Genomic DNA, 20,360 nt, shown 5'->3' with positions numbered 1-20,360 from the left:
CGGGCAGAGGCGCTCCTCATTTCTTCCCGGACGGGGCGGCCGGGCAGAGGCGCTCCTCACTTCCCAGATGGGGCGGCCGGGCAGAGGCGCTCCTCACTTCTTCCCGGACGGGGCGGCCAGGCAGAGGCGCTCCTCACTTCTTCCCGGACGGGGCGCCCGGGCAGAGGCGCTCCTCATTTCTTCCCAGACGGGGCGGCCGGGCAGAGGTGCTCCTCACTTCCCAGACGGGGCGGCCGGGCAGAGGCGCTCCTCACTTCTTCCCGGACGGGGTGGCCGGGCAGAGGCGCTGCTCACTTCCCAGACGGGGCGGCCGGGCAGAGGCACTCCTCACTTCCCAGACGGGGCGGCCGGGCAGAGGCACTCCTCACTTCCCAGACGGGGCAGCCGGGCAGAGGCGCTCCTCACTTCCCAGACGGTGGGTGGCCGGGCAGAGGCGCTCCTCACTTCCCAGACGGGGCGGCCGGGCAGAGGCGCTCCTCACTTCTTCCCGGACGGGGCGGCCGGGCAGAGGCGCTCCTCACTTCCCAGACGGGGCGCCCGGGCAGAGGCGCTCCTCACTTCCCAGACGGGGCGGCCGGGCAGAGGCGCTCCTCACTTCTTCCCGGACGGGGTGGCCGGGCAGAGGTGCTGCTCACTTCCCAGACGGGGCGGCCGGGCAGAGGCACTCCTCACTTCCCAGACGGGGCGGCCGGGCAGAGGCGCTCCTCACTTCCCAGACGGGGCGGCCGGGCAGAGGCGCTCCTCACTTCCCAGACAGTGGGTGGCCAGGCAGAGGCGCTCCCCACTTCTTCCTGGATGGGGCGCCCGGGCAGAGGCGCTCCTCACTTCTTCCCGGATGAGGCGCCCGGGCAGAGGCGCTCCTCATTTCTTCCCGGACGGGGTGGCCGGGCAGAGGCGCTCCTCACTTCCCAGACGGGGCGGTCGGGCAGAGGCGCTCCTCACTTCTTCCCGGACGGGGCGGCCGGGCAGAGGCGCTCCTCACTTCCCAGACGGGGCGCCCGGGCAGAGGCGCTCCTCACTTCTTCCCGGACAGGGCGGCCGGGCAGAGGCGCTCCTCACTTCCCAGACGGGGCGGCCGGGCAGAGGCGCTCCTCACTTCCCAGACAGGGTGGCCGGGCAGAGGCGCTCCTCACTTCCCAGACGGGGCGGCCGGGCAGAGGCGCTCCTCACTTCCCAGACGGTGGGTGGCCGGGCAGAGGCGCTCCTCACTTCCCAGACGGTGGGTGGCCGGGCAGAGACGCTCCTCACTTCCCAGACGGTGGGTGGCCGGGCAGAGGCGCTCCTCACTTCCCAGACGGTGGGTTGCCGGGCAGAGACGCTCCTCACTTCCCAGATGGGGCGGCCGGGCAGAGGCGCTCCTCACTTCCCAGACGGTGAGTGGCCGGGCAGAGGCGCTCCTCACTTCCCAGACGGTGGGTGGCCGGGCAGAGGCGCTCCTCACTTCCCAGACGGTGGGTGGCCGGGCAGAGGCGCTCCTCACTTCCCAGACGGGGCGGCCGGGCAGAGGTGCTCCTCACCTCCCAGACGGGGCGGCCGGGCAGAGGCGCTCCCCACCTTCCAGATGGGGCGGCGGCCGGGCAGGGGCTGCAATCCCAGCACCCTGGCAGGCCAAGGCAGGCGGCTGGGGGGTAGAGGCTGCCGCGAGGCCAGACCACGCCACCGCACTCCAGCCCGGGCAACACCGAGCACTGGGTGAGCGAGACTCCGTCTGTAGTCCCAGTACCTCAGGAGGCTGAGGGGGGCAGAGCACTCGGCGTCAGGAGCTGGCGACCAGCGTGGCCAAGATGGTGAACGCGTGCCTGCATCCAAAGGAGAAAAGGCAGGCAGCGGTGGCGCGCGCCGGCAGTCCCAGGCAGTCGGCGGCGCGGGCAGCAGCAAGCCGAGTAGATTGTAGCCTGCGCCAGAGAGGGAAAGAAAGAAAGAAAGAAAAGAAAGAAAGAAAGAAGGAAGGAAGGAAGGAAGGAAGGAAGGAAGGAAGGAAGGAAGGAAGGAAGGAAGGAAGGAAGGAAGGAAGGCAGGCAGGCAGGCAGGCAGGCAGGCAGGCAGGCAGGCAGGCAATTTTTTACATTTTTGTAGAGACAGGGACTCGCTATCATCTTATTTTTCTATATGAAAAAAAACTCTAGGGAAGAAAAGAGAAAAACTGAAAATAACACCAACTAGAAATAAATAGCTCAGTAATATTAAAACACCATTATGAAATTCAAAAAAAAAGGAATGCAGAGATTAACAAGTATTTATGTAAAATAGAAAGGTTGGTGATTAGTGAAACAGTTTTCATTTAGGTGTGGATAAAAATCTTTGAAGAGCCTGTTAAAAAATGGATGTTCAAGCAGCATCCAGGCCCTCTGAATCAGATATAGGGGAAGTTCCTGGGCATCAATACTGTCAACCTTTCCAACAAATGTTTCTGATGCAGAAGAAATTTTTATAATCCATATTTTATTGTTCCTTCTAGGGGTTTCTTGTGGTGCTTACATTAAAATCCATGTATCTTTCCACAAATAATATGGTCCCTGCTCACCTCTCAGACCTCATATCAAGACACAACTCCCTCTGTCCCACACTGACCTAATTTCCCCTTTTAGCACCTTGACGTTCTTACAGATTTTCTCACCTTTTGGTTCCATGTGCAGGTGGCATCATCGCCTAAAAATCTTCTGGCATGTTTTATTTGTAGACTGGAGCTTTCTTATCCTATCCATGTTTAAAATAAAATGTCACTTTATCAGGAATACGGTAAACTGCTAACTTTGTCTAAGGACGTCCATGTCTTTATTTTCTAGCATAGCACTTCATTCTTTTTTTTTTTTTTCTTTTATTATACTTTAGGTTTTAGGGTACATGTGCACAATGTGCAGGTTTGTTACAGAAGTATACATGTGCCACATTGGTGTGCTGCACCCATTAATTCGTCATTTAGCATTAGGTATATCTCCTAATGCTGTCCCTCCCCCTTCCCCCCACCCCACAACAGTCCCTGGAGTGTGATGTTCCCCCTTCCTGTGTCCATGAGTTCTCATTGTTCAATTCCCACCTATGAGTGAGAACATGCGGTGTTTGGTTTCTTGTCCTTGCGATAGTTTACTGAGAATGATGGTTTCCAGTTTCATCCATGTCCCTACAAAGGACATGAACTCATCATTTTTTATGGCTGCATAGTATTCCATGGTGTATATGTGCCACATTTTCTTAATCCAGTCTATCGTTGTTGGACATTTGGGTTGGTTCCAAGTCTTTGCTATTGTGAATAGTGCCGCAATAAACATACGTGTGCATCTGTCTTTATAGCAGCATGATTTATAGTCTTTTGGGTATATACCCAGTAATGGGATGGCTGGGTCAAATGGTATTTCTAGTTCTAGATCCCTGAGGAATCGCCACACTGACTTCCACAATGGTTGAACTAGTTTACAGTCCCACCAACAGTGTAAAAGTGTTCCTGTTTCTCCACATCCTCTCCAGCACCTGTTGTTTCCTGACTTTTTAATGATGGCCATTCTAACTGGTGTGAGGTGGTATCTCATTGTGGTTTTGATTTGCATTTCTCTGATGGCCAGTGATGATGAGCATTTCTTCATGTGTTTTTTGGCCGCATAAATGTCTTCTTTTGAGAAGTGTCTGTTCATGTCCTTTGCCCACTTTTTGATGGGGTTGTTTGTTTTTTCTTGTAAATTTGAGTTCATTGTAGATTCTGGATATTAGCCCTTTGTCAGATGAGTAGGTTGCAAAAATTTTCTCCATTTTGTAGGTTGCCTGTTCACTCTGATGGTAGTTTCTTTTGCTGTGCAGAAGCTCTTTAGTTTAATTAGATCCCATTTGTCAATTTTAGCTTTTGTTGCCATTGCTTTTGGTGTTTTAGACATGAAGTCCTTGCCCAAGCACTTCATTCTTTGGTTTCCTACTGGTTTTCTTTTTCTTTTTTTCTTTGAGATAGGATCTCACTCTTGCCCAGGCTGGAGTGCAGTGGCACAACCACAGCACAATGCAGCCTCAGCCTCCCAGGCTCAGGTGATTCCCTCCCACCTCAGCCTGCTGGGTAGCTGGGACTACAGCTGTGTGCCACCATGCCTAGCTAATTTTTTTGTAATTTTTATAGAGATGGGGTCTTGCCACATTGCCCAGACTGGTCTCCAATTCCTAGGCTCAAGTCATCCTCCCACTTCACCCTCCCAAAGTGCTGGGATTACAGGTGTGAGCCAATGAGTCCAGCCTCCTATACAAAAGAAATAATAGTAATAAAATATCTCCATACAAAGAATGATATTTTATAATTCCAATGAGAATTATCATTTGTTGTTAAAACCATGACAAGATATACTGCTAAACTGGAGAAATGTATACTCCTTGAGAATAAACTAAGATCACACAGATTATTGTTTAGTCACAAGGAGAAACATAATAATGTGGGGTTGGACCATTATCCCTGTAATCTAGTAGACTGTCTTTGAATGAGGAGCACAGCCAGACATTAGATGTCTCCTGATAAGATACACATTGCCTCCTTTGATATATTGAGACAAAACTGTTTACCACCTTTTAAAATATTACCATATTATTTGATAAGCCCATAGGATGAGATCACTGGGGTGGCCACTAAAGCACTGGGTTTGTACATAAAAACCAACTGCAGGCCGGGCGCGGTGGCTCATGCTTGTAATCCCAGCACTTTGGGAGGCCGAGGCAGGCGGATCACGAGGTCAGGAGATCGAGACCACGGTGAAACCCCGTCTCTACTAAAAATACAAAAAATTAGCCGGGCGTGGTGGCGGGTGCCTGTAGTCCCAGCTACTTGGAGAGGCTGAGGCGGGAGAATGGCGAGAACCCGGGAGGCGGAGCTTGCAGTGAGCCGGGATCGCGCCACTGCACTCCAGCCTGGGCGACAGAGCAACACTCCGTCTCAAAAAAAAAAAAAAAAAAAACCAACTGCAAAACTGGATTAGATATGTTATCTCACTGAACTCAATATCTGCCTTTAGGATGGTTCCTGTTATCTCCCAGGATCATTGTGGCCCATTCATCCCCCTTGTCAGAAAAAAGAGACCTTTAGATAACTTAATTCAAAGAGGAGAGAAACTGGACCTTAGTTTGTGGCAAAAAACTTCAGTCAGGCTGGGTGCAGTGGCTCACACCTGTAATCCCAGCACTTTGGGAAACTGGTGGGCAGATCATGAGGTCAGGAGTTCAAGACCAGTCTGGCCAACATGGCAAAACCCTGTCTCTACTAAAAATACAAAAATTAGCTGGGCATGGTGGCGGGCACTTGTAATTCCAGCTACTCGGGAGGCTGAGGCAGGAGAATCACTTGAACCTGGGAGGTGGAGGCCGCAGTAAGCCAAGATTGCACCATTGCACTCCAGCCTGGGCAACAGAGTGAGACTCCATCTCAAAAACAAAACAAAACAAAACAAAACAAAACTTCAGTCACCACTGAAAGAGAACTTTGGACTGTTTTCTTCTACCTCCGAGCCTTTTAATGTCATGCTACACAAGAGGACCCTCAAAATGGGGAGAACCATATTAGCACTGTAATCCAGATAACAGGTCTGGACAATGTCACAAAGACACAAATTCATGTTCATGAAACTGGATAGGCAACTGGTTCAAAATCCATTGTTTAGAAAAAGTACCATGCCTTCCAGGCAAGAAACATTCTCATGAGAAGAATGTTGTACTCACATCTTTAAAGACCTCTGAAATCTTTAAAAACTCTAAAATGATTCAAGAAAGACACAAGAAATCAGGAAATTAGATAATTGGGATAATTCTTCTATATCTGGTTCTGTGGGCTCTTTGGATTAGGGATGGGATCTGTTCATGTGGTTGCATTTGGGTACAAGTCTTTGATCCTGGCCTAGAAGTGAACTATAAATTCTGATTATAACCATTCTCTTAGGATTTGTCTATACTCTAGGGTTCAATGCCTAGAGTCATAAATGCTATTGTGCAACCATTTTCTTGTCAAACAATCCAAATAATATTCTATTTTTTTTTTTTTTTTTTGAGACGGAGTCTCACTCTGTTGCCCAGGCAGGAGTGCAGTGGTGCCATCTCAGCTCACTGTAACCTCTGCCTCTTGGGTTCAAGTGATTCTCCTGCCTCAGCCTCCCAAGTAGCTGGGATTACAGATGTGCACTACCACACCCAGCTAATTTTTGTATTTTTAATAAAGACGGGGTTTCACTATGTTGGCCAGGCTGGTGTCGAACTCCTAACCTCAGGTGATCTGCCAGTCTCGACCTCCCAAAGTGCTGGGATTACAGGTGTGTGCCACTGTGCCCAGCTCCAAATGATATTCGAAATAAAAGAATAGAAAAAAAACTTTGGGAGGTTGAAATGCCATAGTTGTGTACATTTGGATAATCATGGTCCCAAGAAGATAATGGCCTATCTTCAGATAATGCTGAAGCATGACCAAAAAAGAGACAGGGGACACTGAGAACAGAAATCAATGAAATCCCGTATCTCTGTGTTAAAGAAAACTGAGACCAGCATACTTCCCCAAACCTGTCTTAACCTTCAGTATTCTATCAGGGCCCATTTTTAGTTTTTGAGTTTCTTTTTCGAGCAATTCTAACTATTTGTAAGAATTAGTATTGCATGACTTTTAGTCTTTCTTAAAGGCCTTCAAGAGAACAAAGAGAAAACTTACTTATTTTCAAAATATACTAAATTTCATTCAATTTTACAATTAGGGCTCTACTACACCTTTTTATAAAACTACAATCTACTACGAGACAGTAATCTTATTTTTTCCAGTAAGAATCATGTGTAAGAATAAGTTTCCTGGGAACATTGTTCTGTCTCATCATCCTAAGAGTTATTTCATCATTATTTATCAATTATGCCCAAGCACGTGAAAAGAGAAAGACTAAATAAGAAAGTGGATGAACGATGGCACTGCCTAGAAAGATGATGCAGTAGTGAAATAAATCAATGCCATGCCATCCTTCCGTATCCTTACTGTGTTGCTCGAAAACCTGCACACCTTTGAAAGCTTGAAAAAAGTCTGGACACATCACCTGCATGTCTTTTTTAAAAAAAATTAGCTTTTAGGCTGGGCATGGTGGCTTATGCCTGTAATCCCAGCCCTTTGGGAAGCCAAGGAGGGTGGATCAGTTGAGGTCAGGAATTTGAGACCAGCCTGGCCAACATGGTGAAACCCCGTCTCTACTGAAAATACAAAATTATCCAGTGTAGTGGTGCATGCCTGTAATCCCAGCTACTCCGGAGGCTAGTGCAGGAGAATTGCTTGAACCTGGGAGGCGGAGGTTGCAGCGAGCTGAGATTGCGCCACGGCACTCCAGCCTGGGCGACAGAGCAAGACTCCATCTGAAAGAAAAGAGTAGAGAGAGGGGAGGGGAGGGGAAGGGAGGGGAGGGGAGACGAGACGAGACACTGATAGGTAAGTTGCATGTGGACTGAGTGGAACTCTTAAGTCCCTGATGGGAACTCCATACTCTGAGCTTCCCTAAATGTAGAATCTCTTTTAAATGGCACGTCTTCTGTGGGGACCTGGAAACCATGCCCGTGGAATTGCTATGGGTACTGAGTTCTGTGAAGTGCTTGTATCTTCTTTAAGTCGTGGCAGCTCGCCAACTCACCTGGTGTGTGTCTCGTCTTTCTGCACCTTACTTTTGGAGGGCTATGCAAGTGTATCCTGCGTGAACCACTGTAAGGATGCAGCCTGACAGAACAGGTGAGGCTGCCCTGCTGGCAAGCTGGGGTTCCTGCTATGGCATTTCCTAAACAGAGCCAAGACAACCACAGGCAGTCTTAGTCTGAATGCGCAGTTGAGCCTAAGATGAACCTCCGGTGGGCACTGCAGGTGAAATGGGTTTTTGTGTGTTGGACTATCAAGAATCATATCCTTAATTCTTAGTATCTTCTGGAGTATTTAGGAATAAAGTCTTGCAATTGCACAACTTAAATGGTACAGCAAAAAATTTTTATATATACAGATATAGAGCAAAGTGGTAAATTATTAAGAACTAGTGAATCTAGGTGAAGATTATTATGGAGTTTTTAACTCAGTTGGCAAAATGCAAAAAAAGTTCCCAAATTCAGACTTTTAAGAATGGTATAATACTTCTAGATATTAAGAGATATTATAAAAAAAAAAAAGAAAATCCTCAAAGTAATATAAGGAGACTGATAGGATACAAGGTGTATTGGTTTGAACAGTATCCCCCAAACTCCTCTCCACCCAGTACTTCAGAATGTGACCTTATTTTTATTTTTATTTTTTATTATTATTTTTTAAAATCTCTTCAGAACCAAATGCCTCAAGAGGACTGCTGTGCTCATTCTTGGCACTGCCTTGCCTCCCATTCTGTTTTTACCAGACCAGTCAGGCTTTCACCCCTAGATGCCCCTGAAAATTTCCTCCTTTAGCAAGGCTAAATATTGTGGTCAGACTGGGCGCCATGGCTCACACTTGTAATCCCAGCACTTTGGGAGGCCGAGGTGGGCAGATCACCTGAAGTCAGAAGTTTGAGACCAGCCTGGCCAACATGATGAAACTCCACCTCTACGAAAAATACAAAAATTAGCCAGGCATGGTGGCAGGTGCCTGTAGTCCCAGCTACTCAAGAGGCTGAGGCAGGAGAATCACTTGAACTTTGGAGGCAGAGGTTGCAGTGAGCCAAGATTGCACCAGAGTGGGCGATAGAGTGGGACTCCGTCTTGAAAAAAAATATATATATATATTGTGGTCAATTCTTATCACTGCTTAGCTTAGTTCACTTTTCAGGTGATCGTTCTTCTATTTTTTTTTTTCTTTTTAAGAGATGGGGTCTTGCTCTGTCACCCAGGCTGGAGGGCAGTGATGTGATCATAGCTCACTGCAGCCTCGAACTCCTACGCTCAAGCAGTTTTCCTGCATCAGCCTCATGAGTAGCTAGGACTACAGGGGCATGACTCCATGCCTGGCTAATTTTTAAACTTTTTGTAGAGATGGGGGGGTCTTGCTATGTTGCCCAGGCTGGTCTCGAACTCCTGGCTTGAAGTGATTCCTCCTGCCTTGGCCTCCCAAAGTGTTGGGATTATAGGAATAAGCCACTGTGTCTCGCCTACTCTTCTATCTTGAAACACTTTCTTCATTTGTCTTTGGTGGCACCACTTTCTGGTTTTAATTCTACCTTAAAAGAGGCAGTCTCTTTTGCAGCCTCCTCTAGAAGACCTCTAAATGTTAAGAGTAGTCACTACCGGCCGGGTGCAGTAGCTCACACCTGTAATCCCTGCACTTTGGGAGGCCGAGACAGGTGGATCACCTAAGGTCAGGAGTTCGAAACCAGCCTGGCCAACATGATGAAACCCCCATCTCTACTAAAAACATAAAAAATTAGTCAGGCATCGTGGCAGGTGCCTATAATCCCAGCTACTCAGGAGGCTGACGCAGGAGAATCACTTTAACCAGGGAGGCAGAGGTTGCAGTGAGCTGACATCATGCCACTGCACTCCAGCCTGGGCAACAAGAGTGAAACTCCATCTCAAACAAAAACAGAAACAAAAACAAAAAAATAGTCACTACCTGCATTGACTGTCTAAGGGACCTCAGCCAGTGCCATGGCTTTAAATAGCAGCCAAATGCCAATGAATCCCAGTTTTTTTTTTTTTTTTTTTTTTTGAGACAGGGTTTTTCTCTGTTGCCTAGTCTAGAGTGCAGTGGTGTGATCATAGCTCACTGCAGCCTTGACTTCTTGGGCTCAAGCCATCCTCCTGCCTCAGCATCCCAAGTAGCTGGGACTACAGGTATGTACCACCATGCATGGCTAATTTTTACATTTTATATAGAGATGGGATATCCCTATGTTGCCCAGGCTGGTCTCAAACTCCTGGGCTCAAGTGATCCTCCCAACTTGGCCTCCCTAAGTGTTGGTATTCTAGGCATGAGCCACCAAGCACAGCTGCATCCCAAGTTATCACGTGTAAGCCTAAACTCTCCCTGAGCTCCAGACTTGCATATTCCACAGCCCACTTGGAATCTTTGCTTGGATGAGTAGTAGTCATCTCCAACTTAACATATGGAAAGCAGACACCTTTAGATCTGCCCTGCAACTTGCCCTTCCCTCTTTACCATCTCATGTGACTGTACCTCCATTCAGCTGCTCAAGTCCAAACCTGTTGATCCTTCTTGATTTCCCTCTTTGCCTCCATATCCATTTACAATCCACCAACATGTTGTGGGTTTTACATTAAAATGTATGATGAACACTCCGCCTTCTCACCACTGTCCACCACTAACATCCTAATCAAAACCACTCAGACCCCCAGCTTGCACTGCTCTTGCCCCCATTCAGACTACCCACTACAAACACCTGGAGTAATTATCTAAAAACATAAACTAGGATGATGGCTGATAGGGTTTGGTTGTGTCCCCACCCAAATCCCATCTTGAATTGTAGCTCCCATAATTCCCACGTGTTGTGGGAGGGACTTGGTGGGAGATAATTGAATCATGGGGGCGGTTTCCTCCATACTGTTCTCATGGTAGTGAATAAGTCTCATGAGATCTGTATGCTTTCTAAGGGAAATCCCTGTCACTTGGTCCTCATTCTCTCTTGACTGCTGCCATGTAAGACACGCCTTTTGCCTTCCGCCATGATTGTGAGGCCTCCTCAGCCACATGGAACTGTGAGTCCATTAAACCTCTTTTTCCTTATAAATTACCCAGTCTTGGGTATGTTTTATCAGCAGCATGAAAACGGACTACCACAGTGGTGGACGTGGTAGCATTGTTTTTGAATTTAAACAAATACTCCCATAAAAACAAACAGGATAGCAAAACTGTAAAAAAAAAAAAAACTACAGACAACATATACAACAAAACTACATGAAGAGGTACCCTCAAAATGGCAAAATTCTAGCAGACAAAGACAAAATACTACAGCTAAGACTTGTGTGGTCTAGGCATCTGTGCAGGAAAAGGCAGAGGGGAACAATGTGGGGTGTCTGACAGACCTGAGAACCTCAAAATAACCAGGTGTCCATAAGCATAGCAGGCTGATTTGAGAGGAGCAGGTAAGACTGGGAGTGAGAATATGGGATGCCTGGCAAAGTTTAAAGTGGCTAGAGGTGATTAATCAGGGAGGGAGAAAGGTAACTGTGATTAGGTAAAGGGCATGAAAACCTTAAGGGAAGGTAGAAGAGTTTTCTCTCTTCATTTGGAGAATCTGGGTTGAAGGGTATATGAAAATTCTTAGTACAACTTTCCAGCTTTTCTGTAAGCCTGATGTTATTTTATAAAAATTGTTTCAAAAATTTTTTTTTTTTTTAGACGGAGTCTTGCTCTGTTGCCCAGGCTGGAGTGCAGTGGCACAATCTTGGCTCACTGCAAGCTCTGCCTCCCGGGTTAATGCCATTCTCCTGCCTCAGCCTCCCGAGTAGCTGGGACCACAGGTGCCCGCCACCATGCCCGGCCAATTTTTTGTATTTTTTTAGTAGAGACAGGGTTTCACCATGTTAGCCAGGACGGTCTCGATTTCCTGACCTCCTGATCCACCCACCTCGGCCTCCCAAAGTGCTGGGATTACAGATGTGAGCCACCGCGCCCAGCCTGTTTTTTGAATTTTTTATTTTACTTTAAGTTCTGGGATATGTGTGTAGAACGTGCAGGTCTGTTACATAGGTATACATGTGTCACGGTTGTTTGCTGCACCCATCAATCCGTCATCTAGGTTTTAAGCCCTGCGTGCATTATGTCTTTGTCCGAATGCTCTCCCTCTCGTTGTCCCCCAGCCCCCGTAAAAATGTTTTATCTTTTGACCAGAGTGATGGTTACAAAGGTATCTGCCTCATAATAACTCATCAAGCTGTACATTTTAATATGATGTTTCTGGTATCTGTTTCCTATTTATTAGAATTTTCCAAAATTCAAAAATTGGAAAAATGTAAATTAGGTCATAGTTTCTAGTTACATTAGAAAATAATCCAAATTCCTGGCCAGGCACAATGGCTCATGCCTGTAATCTCAGTACTTTGGGAGGCCAAGGCAAGAGGATCACTTGAGCCCAGGAGTTCGAGACCAGCCTGAGCCACATAGTGAGACATTGTCTGTACTGAAGATTTAAAAAATTAGCCAGGTGCGGTGGTGTGCGCCGGTAGTCCCAGCTACTCAGGAGGCTGAGGCAGGAAAATGGCTTGAGCCCAGGAGTTCGAGGCTGCAGTGAGCTATGATTGCACCACTGTATGCCAGCCTAGGTGACAAAAGAAGACTGTCTCATTCAAAAACAAAACAAAACAAATAAATTCAAATTCCTGCTAACACTCTAGCTTTTTTCTTCTTACTCCTCCCATTAATTCTGCCTGAGCCTACTTACTGCTCCTGAAGCACACAAAACTCATTCCCACCCAAAGCATCCACATCTGCTATTCCCTCTGCTTGGCATGTCTTACATAATTACACGGCCTGAACCCTCACTTCTTGTTCCTGTCTCTGTTCAACTATTACTGTCTAAGAATATATGAATGAATCCAAATGTAAATGAGGAGGTGAAAGCAGTGAAATTCAAAACACAGATGGAATAATGCACTGGGAAAGTGACGAAGTCCGTAATAAAATGAGAGGGAAACAAGAGGTGAGTGGGTGTTAAAATGAGTAAAGATGAAGTTCCTTTGGAGAGGCTGGTGAGATATTTCTTACCCAAGTCTCAGCCTTTTTCTACCCAGGCCCTAGGGCTTTGAAGGGAAACTTCTAAACATGGCAGAGATGCACCTCCTCCCTGACAGCTGGGCTGTTTCCAGCAACGATGGCCTCCCTACCTGCTATGCTCTTACTCACCTGTGCACCATCTTCTTCCATCTTTCCTCACTGTCACTTCAGGCTCTTTCCATTGTTCCAATAAGGCGATCACATGTGGTTTAGAAAGGGAATGTCCTGCTTATGAGATAAGAATGTAGAAAAGAAATAAAATATGAGTTCAAAAATACTTTCAGCTTTGGTTAAATTTGCCATAAATGAAAGGTCAAACGATATTGGCCTTTATATCTCAGAGACGAGAAGGGCAAGGGGATTCATAATTCCAGACAGGTAGAGAAAGGTTTTATTTATGTAGAGACAGAGTCTCACTCTGTCACCAGGCTGCAGTGCAGTGTGCGATCTCAGCTCACTGCAACCTCCGCCTCCTGGGTTCAAGCAATTCTCCTGCCTCAGCCTCCCGAGTAGCTGGGACTATAGGCATGTGCCACCATGCCCAGCTAATTTTTGTATTTTTAGTAGAGACGGATTTCACCATGTTGGCCAGGATGGTCTCGATCTCTTGACCTCGTGATCTGCCCACCTTGGCCTCCCAAAGTGCTGGGATTACAGGCATGAACCACCACGCCCAGCTGAAAGGTTTTATTTTAAATGAAATCTATCACCTATCTATCTATCTATCATCTATCTATTATAAATATAGATAAGTGTATACTCATTTAAATATTTTTTGTGTCTTGATAAAAAACCAGGCCCGGTGGCTCATGCTTGTAATCCCAGCACTTTGGGAGGACAGGTGGGCAGATCACTTGAGGTCAGGAGTTCGAGACCAGCCTGGTCAACATGGTGAAACCCTGTTTCTACCAAAAATATAAAAATTAGCTGGGTGCGGTGGTGTACGCTTGTAATCCCAGCTACTAGGGAGGCTGAGGCAGGGGAATCGCTTGAACCTGGGAGGTGGAGGTTGTGCTGAGCTGAGATCATTACACTGCACCCCAGCTTGGGCAACAGAGTGAGACTATGTCTCAAAAAAAAAAAAAAAAAAAGAAAGTATGACATTGTGATTGAGAACACGGATTGTGGAACCTAAGTGCCTGGGTTCAAGTTTCTGCTACCGTCACCTATGGGCTGTGTGACCTTGCGTAACTCACTTAAACACACTGTGCTTTAGCATTCTCACCTAAAATGGTTAGCACCTATAAAGTGCTTGTAAGGACAAAAATCTGTTAATACAAATGTATATTAATATAAAGAGCAGAGAACAGTGAACCAGCACACAGTAAGCACACTGTGTGTTAATAACATTATTATTATTATTTTGCTAAGATAAAAACAAAGTCTCCTTAGACATCTATATCTATAGGATACAGATTTAATTTGCATTTACTCTTAAATGCAAAGTTCAGAGATGATGAATTTTAACCACAAAATCAGATTATTTTATATGAAATAAAATGAGGTAACTTCAGTTTTAAATGATTTGCTTATCCAATCCGCCGGCATATAAGTTGTATAGGTCTTCAGATAGAACAAATCAAGACCCTTTGTCTAGCTGTTTTGCCTGCAAGGTTGGTCAGATTTTCACAGAGCATTTAGAGCAATTTAGAGCAAAAACATAACAGAAAACCTGGCCTCTTTTGTCAGTGTTTTGCAATAAACAATCTAGAATTCTAATCCTGCCACTGGATCATTTCCCACCTAACAAAGCTCAAATCATTTCTCTGGCAACAAGAAGAAATTGTGTTCAGTTCTTAAGATAGCCCTAAAATCTGCAATGGAGAAAGTATAACAGGGAGCAGATTCTCAATTATTTGAGAGAAGTACACTTACCCATTGACACCAAGTTCCTGTAGTTCTCCAACATGACATCTCTGTACAAGCCCCTCTGGGAAGAGTCCAGACTCTCCCACTCCTGCTGGGAGAAGGCTATGGCCACATCCTCAAATGTCACTGATCCCTGAAACTGCAAACCCACATATTTCTGGTAAAATCAAAGAAAATGCTTTCAAGGTGAAAGGAGAGGGAATAAAACGTTTCAATGTAGTAAGGGAGCAATAACATAACAATCACATAGGCTGGAAGCTTATGATGTGGCAAGTGGATGAGCATGGTATCTGCATGTTCTGGAAGAATCCTGCTGCTATGGACAAAATGTCCTATATGTTGTAGGATATCACAATACTCCATATTTGTGGTGAAATGGATAAAATAATCCTAGTTTCCCTGTTAAGTAAAAGAGTATATACAAAGATATTGCCTGCTAGGTATCCAATGAAACAAATTCTCAAAAATGATTAGTCTCTATATTACTTTCCCTTTAAGAAGAAAATAGCTATGATTTCTTTCTCCAACTGTAGAATAAAATCTGTCTTAGAAAACAGCCATGACACAAATTTGTTGAATAACTCCTCAAGCTTCAAGTTCATTATGTCAGATCGTAAGTGTTTTTCCTTATATTAATAAACACTTTTTTCCAAAGTGACATAAAAGTTATCTTGTGGATCTGTATTAAAGGTAAGTAACTTTGCAAGGCTGAGGTGGGTGGATCACATGAGGTCAAGAGTTCGAGACCAGCCTGGCCTATGTGGTAAAACTCATCTCTACTAAAAATACAAAAATTAGCTGGGTGTTGTGGCATGTGCCTGTAATTCTAGCTATTTGGGAAGCTGAGGCAGGAGAATCACTTGAATCCAGGAGATGGAGGTTGCAGTGAGTCAAAATTGTGCCACTGTACTCTAGCCTGGGTGACAGAGTGAGACTCAGTCTCAAAAAAAAAAAAAAAAGAAAGAAAAAAAAAAGTAATGATTTTATACTTATAAATGAAGACTGGACCAAATGCCTCAGTTTTCCCCAGTTCTGGTCATCTGTTCATCTACTACTGATAACAATATGCTGATAGTGTCATACAAGATCCTTAATACTTTGGCTGTTGTTTTTTTAAATTTTTTTTTTTGAGACAGAGTCTCACTGTGTTGCCCAGTCTGTAGTGCAGTGCTATGACCATAGCTCACTGCAACTTTGAACTCCTGGGCTCAAAGTGTCCTTCTGTCTGAGGGCCCCAAGTAGTTAGGACTACAGGCATGTGCCCCCATGCCTGGCTAATTAAAAAAATTTTTTTTGGTAGAGACAGGGTCTTGCTATGCTGCCCAGGCTGGTCTTGAACTCCTGGGCTCAAGTGATCCTCCCACCTGGGGCTCCCAAGGTCCTGGGTTTACAGGTGTGAGCCATTGCACCTGGCCATGTGGCTGTTCTTGAGTTAGTGGATTAGGGTGAAAAATGACTCAGAACCAAATGCATGTTGTCCAAGTCTGGCAGGTCCCATTCCATAACAAAATTGACCTTAGTATCACTCTCAGGCATCCCAAGAAGAACCATGATATCAATGTTTCACATCATAATCACATCCCCAATCCATCTTAAAAGCTTCATTGAGCATGTTATCTCATCATATTGAGACCAATCAATACAAAATTCCATCTTATCAGCTCTGTGGAAAACTACAAATCTTCTGATGTGTGGCCAAATGAAGCCAACAGATCGAACTCATCAAACCACAGGTGGATGTAGGAAGCTCAAATACTTCTGCCACAGGACTTCAATCTTTCACTGCTTTATCACAGCCTTTCAGCTAAGACTTACTATTTACCTGCTTAGTAATTTGCTCAATGAATTCATGAACACCGATCAGAAATGAGGACCTCGTAAGGAGGAAACGATACTTTGACATCATTCTGCCAAACGGAATCAAGTAGGCAATTAGATGGTACAATCTGATGAAGGATGCTTCAGGTCAATTAAGGAAAATAGCCACGTAATGTAAAAATCCCAATATTTCAAGAAGAAACACCAACTTACGTGCGCCATGCTTTGAGAACTGTAAGAACTGATCAGTCTTCACTGGGGTTCCTCTATCTGAGAAGTTCAAACACTAGAAAATCCAGAGAGAGGAAAAGAAGGCTTTAGTGTTCTCAATGACATACATTAATAAACCTTCCTGTCCTTTCATTTCAGCTTCCAAACTGTGCTACAAACACCCTCAAACAAAATTTGGAGAAGAACAGCAGAATTCAAACCCCAGTGAACTAAGCTGTACAGTTGATTGCAGAGGTGTGGCACTTCTTAAGGGAGGCAGAATCAGACACAGGCTTTCCCACCAGGCTCCCATTTTGGGAATGTTGATCTAGGTCTCAAATTGGATTGCACAGTCTTCTCTTGAACAGATTCTCTTCACTCCATTCCCACGTTCTAAGCCTAAAAAAGAGTCCACATCACCCAATCCAGAGCTTCTTTAATGGTGGCAGTATAAATCTGAGGTTGGTCAAGACATGGGAGGTAGAGAACATAGGAGAAAATGATCAGGCAGCTACTAATATGGCTGTTTTCTCATCACTAAAATAGTAATAGGAATATCAGCTCCAACATGTGGTTGTCCTGAAGAATAAGAAAACCCACCCCAAAACTTAATAGAATACTTGCTTAACATGAGTTAGCTCTTTTGTTTTGTTTTGTTTTGTTTTTTTGAGACGGAGTCTCACCCTGTCACCCAGGCTGGAGTGAGTGCAGGGGTGCCATCTTGGCTTACTGCAACCTCCGCCACCCAGATTCAAGTGATTCTCCTGCCTCTGCCTCCCTCCCGAGTAGCCAGGACTACAGGCGCATGGTCACACCCAGCTAAGTTTTGTATTTTTAGTAGAGACAGAATTTCACCATGTTGGCCAGGATGGTCTCCATCTCCTGACTTCGTGATCCGCCCGCCTCAGCCTCCCAAAGTGTTGGGATTACAGGCGTGAGCCACCGTGTGCAACCGAGTTAGCTCTTATTATGGTAGTTCCCTCTTATCCACAGGGGGGAGATACACTCAAAGATCCTCAGTAGATGTCTGACCTAACCCCATATATACTATGTTTTTTCTTATACACACCTATGATTAAGTTTAATTTATAAATTAGGCACCATAAGAGACTTTTATTTTTCTGTTTGTTTGAGACAGGGTCTCACTCTGTTGCCCAGGCTGGAGGGCAGTCATGTGATCTTGGCTCACTGCAACCTCCACCTCCTGGGAGCTTCCCTAGTAGCTGGGATTACAGGTGCCCACCACCACGCCTGGCTAATTTTTGTATTTTTACTAGAGACAGGGTTTCACCATGTTGGCCAGGCTGGTCTCGAACTCCTGACCTCAAGTGATCCACCCACCTCAGTCTTCCAAAGTGTTGGGATTACAGGCGTGAGCCATGGCACCCGGCCACCATAATTGAGTAACAGCAATAACTAATAATAAAATAGAACAATTATAACAACATACTGTAATAAAAGTTATGTGAACAAGCTCTCTCTCTCTCAAACTATCTTATTGTACCAAAATCACCTATTTTCAGATCATGGTTGACTGAGCGTAACTAAAACTGAAGAAAGTGAAACTGCCGATTAAGGGGGCACTACTGCATTGGAGTTACTACATAAACATTAAACATCCTTTATTTCATTTTAATTAAAGAAACACTTTGTTTCCCCTTAATTAATTTATGTATCTATTTTTTTTTTTAGAGACAGGATCTCACTCTGTCGCCCAGGCTGGATTGCGGTGGTGCCATCTCCACTCACTGCAACCTCCACCACCTCCCAGCTTCAAGCACTTCTCCCACCTCCGCCTCTCAAGTAGCTGCGACTACAAGCGCACGCCACCACGCCTGGCTAATTTTTATATTTTTAGTAGAGACAGGGTTTCAGCATGTTGCCATGTTGCTGGTCTCGAACTCCTGAGCTCAGGCAATGTACCCGCCTCAGCTTCCCAAAGTGCTGGGATTACAGGCATGAGCCATGGCGCCCGACCTGTTTCCACTTTTTACTTAAAACATAAGTTTCTCTGGCATGCTTTCTTTTAATTCTAACTAAAAAATTAAGAGCAACTCTTCTTTAAAAACAAACAAAAAACCAACAGAAAAGATTCTCTGACATTTCAATTTCCTCTGTCCCCTAGCAGCTAGAGAGAGAGAGCTGCTGCCGTGGGATAATGCAAAATTGAAGAACCTTAAGAAAAGGCTGGGTCCTATTTCTGTGCAATGTGGAAATTGACGGAAATGTTTACAGCTGTCATCTTGCTCTCCTTTCTTACATAATTGTGTCATTAGGAAAGTAATCTGCACAACAGATCCTTTGAAGTCCTTTTCCCCGCACTGATAATTTTCAGATGACATTGCTCTCATCTTTAAAAGGTGTAAATATACAGTTTTTTCCAAACAAGAAGAGGCTTCCTGGCAATCCCATTTCTTCCCGCTGCATGCACAAGGTATCATATCTATCGTTTCCTTTTTAAACTGAGAGTTAAAGAGTCTTTTGCTCCTTTTCATAAATCAATTACAGTGATTTTATCCAAAATAGCTCAGGTTCGCATGGAGGCCATGCACCCAGTCTTCGAGGGTGCACACCGGCCCCGTCCCACGCACCCTCCCTGACCTGCCGCTCCAGCACTCACGGGCCCAGGATCCTCGCCCGGTCCACCCAACGCTCACGCATGTCTCAGTCCGGGTTCCGCGCCCACCCGAGTCTGCAGAGTTCCCGGTGCTGTGTTCGTTTGCAGAAATTCAAGTTGCCCGGCGGGGCTGCTCCAACCTCGGAGCCGGGCGCTGACTTCTCCCTCGCTGAACTCCAAAGCTCGCTGCTGGGTCAACGACCACAATGAACTGGCGAGGTGGCAGAGGTTGAGGTCGTTCCAGCGGCCGCTGAGAAATGTAGTCTCAGGCTACATTGGCCGGATAGCAGCGGCCCGTGGGAAATGTAGTCCGGAGCCGTCACACCGCCGAGTATGCGCGGCGCAGTCCACAAGGCCGCCCACCCGCGCCCGGAGACTTCTGGGCCCTGCGGTTGGGCTGAGAGTGCGCACGCGCAGGCGGTCGCCGAGCTGGGCGCTGTAGAACTCCAAGCTGGGTGATTTTGGGAAGTCGGGGGGCGTCTGACACCTGAGGCCCGAAGTAGGTGGCCAACTTCTTGGAGGGCCAACCCAGGGCACTAACACACCAGGTCAGAAAAAGCAAAAGCAAAACAAACAAAAAATGATAATCTATACCAAAATATGTTATTACTTTAACACAAAAATATGAAAACTAGGTGTTTGAAATTATCTTTCGGTACTGTTTGCTTTTCGCTACAGAAATGCTATTATTTAACAGAACATTAATAGGATTTATAGTGGCAATTAGACTAATCGCGTGTGAGAAAAATATATTTCTGTCCTCTGATACAGGAATTTTAAGTTTCTATTAAATATTTAAATTTTATGGGTTCTATCTAAGATGCTAAATGTAAGACTTTTTAAAAGGAGAATGTAAATAAGACCAATCAAACCGATATTAACTATATGTAAAAGGCATTTATCTTTCTGTCCTATCGTACGTTTAGGAGATATTTACCCTTTCTGGTTCCTTTTCCAGTAATACTTCTCTGTATTATCTGCCTGTAGCCTTTATGGCATTCTTCTTTTGGTTTATGTAATGCTAAAACTGAATACAGGCAAACGTGAAATTCACCTTGACTGTCAGCTCCGCTTTTTGTTTGTTTTGTTTTGAGACAGGGGCTCCCTCTGTCGCTCAGACTGGAATGCAGTGGCGCGATCTCGGCTCACTGTAACCTCTGCCTCCCAGGTTTAAGTGATTCTCCCACTTCGGCC

General features: G+C 45.6%; 1 protein-coding gene across 6 annotated transcripts in view; it reads right to left on the bottom strand.

The window, feature by feature from the left end:
* Nucleotides 1-19,552, bottom strand: part of GRAMD1A (GRAM domain containing 1A) — a 108,144-nt gene extending 88,592 nt beyond the window's left edge. For 2 of the 6 annotated variants that reach the window (XM_055239596.2, XM_063614058.1), the window contains exons 1-4: nt 19,170-19,487; nt 16,553-16,625; nt 14,528-14,660; nt 12,782-12,880 (exon numbers count right to left, since the gene is read on the bottom strand). In XM_055239596.2, coding sequence (XP_055095571.1) covers nt 12,782-12,880; nt 14,528-14,660; nt 16,553-16,561 — 241 coding nt within the window. In that variant the 5' untranslated portion in view covers nt 16,562-16,625; nt 19,170-19,487. Of the gene's footprint in view, nt 1-12,781; nt 12,881-14,527; nt 14,679-16,552; nt 16,626-19,150 lie in introns of all 6 variants that reach the window. The other 4 variants (XM_055239605.2, XM_055239607.2, XM_063614057.1 and 1 more) reach the window with 4 other exon arrangements.
* Nucleotides 19,553-20,360: the final 808 nt, after the last annotated feature.

This window comes from Symphalangus syndactylus, chromosome 13, assembly GCF_028878055.3.
Source record: "Symphalangus syndactylus isolate Jambi chromosome 13, NHGRI_mSymSyn1-v2.1_pri, whole genome shotgun sequence".
Lineage (NCBI taxonomy): Eukaryota > Metazoa > Chordata > Mammalia > Primates > Hylobatidae > Symphalangus > Symphalangus syndactylus.
The sequence above is the reverse complement of the archived record's forward strand: the minus strand, read 5'-3'. Positions and strand labels throughout refer to the sequence as shown.